The sequence below is a fragment of the Sceloporus undulatus genome, chromosome 7 (assembly GCF_019175285.1).
Source record: "Sceloporus undulatus isolate JIND9_A2432 ecotype Alabama chromosome 7, SceUnd_v1.1, whole genome shotgun sequence".
NCBI classification, from domain to species: Eukaryota; Metazoa; Chordata; class Lepidosauria; order Squamata; family Phrynosomatidae; genus Sceloporus; species Sceloporus undulatus.
In genome coordinates this window covers 10,334,067-10,340,066 of record NC_056528.1, presented here as the reverse complement: position 1 = coordinate 10,340,066, position 6,000 = coordinate 10,334,067, and the positions used below count along the sequence as shown (strand labels likewise).

The 6,000-nt window shown below is 48.5% G+C and overlaps 1 protein-coding gene across 2 annotated transcripts in view; it reads left to right on the top strand.

The window, feature by feature from the left end:
* Positions 1–3,157: 3,157 nt before the first annotated feature.
* The window catches only part of AJAP1 (adherens junctions associated protein 1), a 96,972-nt gene continuing 94,129 nt past the window's right edge, over positions 3,158–6,000 (top strand). For both annotated transcript variants that reach the window (XM_042480319.1, XM_042480318.1), the window contains exon 1: positions 3,158–3,768. In XM_042480319.1, the coding sequence (XP_042336253.1) occupies positions 3,740–3,768 (29 nt within the window). In that variant the 5' untranslated portion in view covers positions 3,158–3,739. The remainder of the gene's footprint in view (positions 3,769–6,000) is intronic.

The following is a 6,000-nucleotide window of genomic DNA, read 5'->3' as shown; positions in this document are numbered from 1 at the left end:
GTATAAGATGGGGCGGCAATGTTGCAAATAAATGGTATCTCCTGGTCCAGAAGCAGTGTACCTGACTGGACAGAGGACAAAATAAAAGAGGTGGATTATTGACCATCATACTTTATACCATTCTCAAGGGCATATATTGCCTTTAGGGTCACCAGACTAAAAGGGCTGCCAAACTATTGAAAGAACGCTCCATCTTTCTGAATCTGAACTCTCTAATGCAGCGATGCCCAAACTCTGGTCCTCCAGGTGTTTTTGGACTTCAGCTCCCAGAAGCCTCAGCCACCTTGGCCAGTGGTCTGGGATGCTGGGAGCTGAAGTCCAAAACACCTGGAAGGCCAGAGTTTGGACATCACTGCTCTAATGCATAGTGTGCATAGTCTTGCATAATATACATAGTCTTCCATAGTATCTTAGACTTGGAAGGGATCCCAAACACCAACTAATCTAATCCTCTGCCGTAGTTTAGAGTAAAACCTGGAGCAGATTTAGCATCCCACGAACATCCAAAACCGTCCTTTGCTGGGGCTGCCTTTGCTTCACATTTCAATCAGAGCAGCTGGTGGTTCTCAGCAAGCTCTGGCACTCTGGACATGCTTTCCTATCATGCCTTTCCCCCGCTCCAAAGAGAAGCCTTGGCAAGTACTACAGCTCACATGTACGCTCTGGTGGGTGTATTTTAAAGGCAGGCTGAGCCCGCTTTCTTGTGCAAACCATCACTTTCCCCCAGGAAGTCGAGCGACGGAGTGACAGAAATTGCACGCGGAGCCCAAACAATTCCCCACCAGAGTATTCACCCACCTGTAGGCCATGACAGAAAAGTGACTCACAAATCCAGATTATGCAACCAAATATTTCAATATTTGGAGGAGTTCATATGAAATATCAGATGGGGAAAATATATTGCAGGCCCATGAGTCTGATTTGGAATCCTTTCAAGAAAATCAGAGAGAGAGAGAGAGAGAGAGAGAGAGAGAGAGAGAGAGAGATATCCAGGGTGCATCTGCACTGCAGAAATGATGCTGTTCGACATTGCTTCATCTGCCATGGCTCAGTAATGCTATGGAGTTCTGGGATTTGTCATTTGGGTGATATTTAGCCTTCTGGTCCCACAATGAACTACTGATTCCATAGCATTGAACCATGGTTGCTAAAGTGGTGTCAAAGTGCTTCATTTCTGCAGTGCAAATGCAGCCTTAGGCAGGGTTTTAAAAGCACTGTCAAAGGTGCCGACTCAGTTTCAAGAAGGTTCGGCATTTCTTTGACAGCAACTTTATATTCTGTATTGAGAAAAAGAGGATGATGAATTTCCTCCTCCTTCCCCATCCTTTTATTTATCTTCAACACAATTCCATAGGATGGTGCTGCAGCACTCAAAGTGGTGTCAAACCGCATTATTTCCACGGTGTAGAAGCATCCTATAACCGCACCTTCCCTGCAGAGGCAGCAGAGGTCAAGAAGACCTCTAATACACAGAATAACTAATCTGGGTTTATTGGATGCAAGCTGGACAAAGTCTTTTGAGAAAGCTCTTCTCGTACTTAGGTAAAATTAAGCCTATTTTGCTATTGTATTATTTTTTTAAAATGGTGTTTGTGGGTTGCCTTGAAAACTTAGCTCCAACAGATTCAGACCCTCCTTTTACAGAAATTGCTACAATCAATACTATTTAAACATAAATTGGGAATGACTTGAAAGCACACAACAGCAACAACAAAATGTGCACACACAATATATGTATATATATTTCTGTTCTGGGCTTAAATATTTAAAGATATGTACACACACACACACACACACAAACAATATACTTCTTTTCCAGGCTTAAACCCTTGATGAAGATATGTGTCCACACACCCACCCAAAATACATTGCTTTCCTGGGCTTAAAGATATGTGTTCTAGATACACAATACCCTTCTCCTCCAGGCTTGGAACCCCACCAACCCCATGTCCTTCTCCAGTCTTGAAGATGTGCCCCCACCCTTCTCCTCCAGGCTCCAACCCTTGAAGACATGTGTCCACTCAATGCTCTTCTCCTCCAGGCTTCAACCCTTGGAGATATCTTCCATCCATTCCCCCCCAGGCTTCAACCACTGGAGTATTGTGTCTACAAACCCATAATCTTCTCATCCAGGCTCCAACCCTAGAAGACATGTGTCCACCACCCAATGCTCTTCTCAACCAGGCTCCAACCCTTGAAGAAATGTGTCCACCACCCAATGCTCTTCTCCTTCCGGCTCCAACCCTTGAAGACATGTGTCCACCACCCAATGCTCTTCTCCCAGCTCCAACCCTGAAAGAAATGTGTCCACACCCAATGCTCTTCCTCCGGCTCCACCCTGGAAGACATGTGTCCACCACCCAATGCTCTTCTCAACCAAGCTCCAACCCTTGAAGAAAGTGTCCACCACCCAATGCTCTTCCCTCCCAGCCAACCCTTGAAGACATGTGTCCACCACCCAAGGCCTTCTCAACAAGCTCCAACCTCGGAAGAAATGTGTCCACCACCCAATGCTCTTCTCCTTCAGCTCACCCTTGAAGACATGTGTCCACCACCCAATGCTCTTCTCCTTCTGGCTCCAACCCTTGAAGACATGTGTCTACCTGTGCAATGCCCTTCGGTCAAAAGTAATAAAATTTGATTTGACCTGTGTCTACCACGCAATTCTCTTCTCCTCCAGGCTCCAGCCCTTGAAGACATGTGTCCACCCCCCCCCTCATTACCTTCTCCTCCAGACCACAACCCTTGAAGACATGTGTCCATCACCCAATGCTCTTCTCCTCCAGGCTTAAACCCTTGAAGAGATGCCTCCATAGACACAACACCCTTCTCCTCCAGGCTCCAGCCCTTGAAGACCCCTGTCCGGATCCCCTCTCATTCCACCCTCCGCTCCCCCAGAGGCTGTGGCAGTCTAACCGATGCAGCCAATGTTCTTTCACTGGTGGACATCACAGCCCCTCCTGTGAAAACAAAAGAGGGAAATCATTAATGGGGGGATCCCCCTTTTGAGGACCCTCTATAGATATTTGCAAGGGGATGCTTGCTAGCAAGCGGGGGATAAAGAGGGGGGGTCTTTCTCCTCCTCTTCCTCCCTCCCTCTAAGAAAAATTGAGGGGTTTGTGACGTCACGAGGGAGGGGAGGGGGGAGGACCAGAGCTCCAGCGACCGGAGGAGCAGCAGCAACGAAGGAGCATCGCAGCTGCCGGGCCGGGGAAGAAGGCGAGAGCCGGCCCGGCTGCCTTTGCTTGGATGCTGGGGGGCTTGGATTGAGCTTTGGGGGGCCCTGAGAGAGAAGAGGAGCCCCCCATAAGCCACCCCCCTCCTTCCCTTGGGTGGAAGAAGAAGAAGAGAAGGAGGAAGGAGAAGAAGAAGAGGAGGAGGAGGAAGAAGGAAAGAGCTCTCCTTCTCCATCCTTTCCCTGGCCATGGCTGGGAGGGACCCTTTTGGGTGGGACCTCCCCCCACAGCAATGGCAGGGGACCCCTATCACCTCCACCTCTTAAACTTGGTGGCCAACTTTTGCACCTCCCAAAAAAGGGGGCCCCTGATGCAGAGGTTGGACTGAATCTGGGAGCAATTGAATCTCTTGAATTTTTTTGGAATTTTTTTTCTTGGGGGGTGTCCTTCCTTTCTGCTGAGGTCCAGCCCCTAGGTAGGACCCATGGCTGGGCTGGCCAAGATCTGAACCCCCAAGCCAGCCACCCCTCCCGCCTCCATTTTGGGCATCCCTCGGCGTAAGGATGTGGATGCAGCGGTTCTGGGGGACCAGGTAAGACCCCTCCAAGACCTTGGTTGAGTTTGATGGCTTCGGGATGGGATGTGGAGTGTCTCCTTTGGGGAAGAAGGTGCACAAGATGACCTAAATGCCCCCCCCCCCCCAAAAAATCGGTTGGCTTTGACAGAAAGCTTTCCCTTAAGAGTTGAGGTGACTCTATGCGTCGTTGATGATGATGATTTATGATGGTGATGATTTGGGGGGTGACCTTCCTTTTTCATTTTAAACCCAAGGGACTAGAAGCACGAGGATTCAGTTCCTCCAAAGCAAAGGGAGAAATCTTGGTGGACCATCCAGGTTTTGCAACATCCAAGAGCCTTTCCATCCAGGAGCTCTTCTTCTCTTAGTTTCTTGGGTTGTTATTTGGCATGGCTGGTTCTCCCCCCCTCCAAACAGATGGGCTTCTTTATTTTTTTGGTCCCCTCCCCCCAGAAGATGCATCCCTAGGAGGACAGCTCCATCCAAGCCTTTGAGGAAAGGATAGATCCCCAAATTCTCTTTGGGAGGAAGGTGGAGGGACCTTCAGAAGGATGAAGCACCCCAAAAGCACCAGGGTTAGGCAGAAGCCAAAAGCACCCCCCCCCCACACACACACACAAATCTGGTTGGGCTTTTGTTGGTCCTCTCACCCCAGAAGGTGTATCCCTTGGAGGAGAGCATCATCCATCTCACAGGATGGGTCCCCAAATTCTCTTTGGTAAGAAGCACTTTCAGAAGAAGGATGAAGCACCCCAAAAGCACCAGGATTGGGAATCTGGATACATGGAGCTCTTGTCCTTGGAAGTGGATGCTGGTTCATTCCCCCCCCCCCCCCATAAAAATCTCATTGGGCTTCTTTATTTTTTTGGTCCCCCAACCCCAGAAGATACATCCCTTGGAAGAAAGCTCCATCCATCTCAAGCCTTATAGGGAAGGATGGGTCCAAAAATCCCTTTTGGGAGGAGGGATGAAGGTATCTTCAGAAGAAGGATGAAGCATCCCCAAAGCACTAGAATTGGGGATTTGGATCGATCCTTGGAAGTAGATGCTGGTCCTCCCCCTAAAAAAAATCCTCAGCCGCTCCCCAGTCTTAAGCATGTATTGGGGTCAAAGGGATTGCGCAGTCTAACCGAGGGGGGCTGTGTTGTCTGTTTATGTAGGTCAAGTCCCTTCTTCCCTAGATGCCACAAACTGGGGTGACTTCAGCCTTTGAACCCTGGGACCTGCTCCTGAGGAAGTTTATAGGGCATTGCTTTAAAAACAAGGAAGGCAATGGCAAAAGATATTGGGAATACTAGGTGGGATAGGGAGGGAGGCTACACAGCTAACTTGACTCATGGACCCATGGTTTTCAGGTGGCTGAGGGTGAAATGGCATAGCTGTTGTGCAATCTGTATTTTTTGTGTGTGGTTGTGTGTCTGTCCCTGTCCTCTTGTGGTAACTTGTGGGGCAACACACATGCAGAGGCATGCATGGAGTCAACCTGTCAAAACTTGCACACATCTTGGGTGTACTGGAGTCTTGTCAGGGCAAAAAGCAAGAGGAAAATTGTGTATGTGTATATGTGTGTGTGTGTTGCTGCAGTGACCAATGGTGACCCATCTTTTCAGCCCTTATTGTTATTATCCATAATAATATCTTTGGGACATTTGGCTTGCAGTCTTGTTTGGGGCAAGAGTTGGGAAGTGGGACGGATCAGTTTTCCGGTCTCTCCCTCCAGTTCCAAGGATTGCATCGATAATACTGGTATTGTTTAAAAACAAGGATGCATCTCAATTTGAAGGTGACAGCCTTTCCTGGGAGGCGGTGTGTCTGTGTAGCAAGGGCTGTGTGTATGTGTCTGTGTGTGTGTTGGAGAAAAGGGAGGGCGAACGCCAGATTGTCCTTCGCATGTCTGTCCACTGGGATGCAGTAGACTCCTGGTTTGGGTAGAAAGCGGGCAAGGAATGGGAGTTTGGTTTCACACACCTGTAAAGGATAAAGAAGAAGAAAAGAGAGAAGTAGTGAGAGAGAGAGAAGGTCCCTTTCACTCTGCTGGACAGGTGGACAACTCACAAGATTTGCAAATCGGTTATGCAACACACTTAGTTGTGGGCTTAGTCTCCCAGTTTGAAGGAATTTTATTTTATTTGCCAATAAAACCTCCTGTTTTTGGCACGTATGTATGTGCCTTCAAGTCATCTGCTGATTTATGGTCTTCTTAGGCAAGGACTCCTCAAAGGTGGCTTTGCCGTTATCATCTTCTTA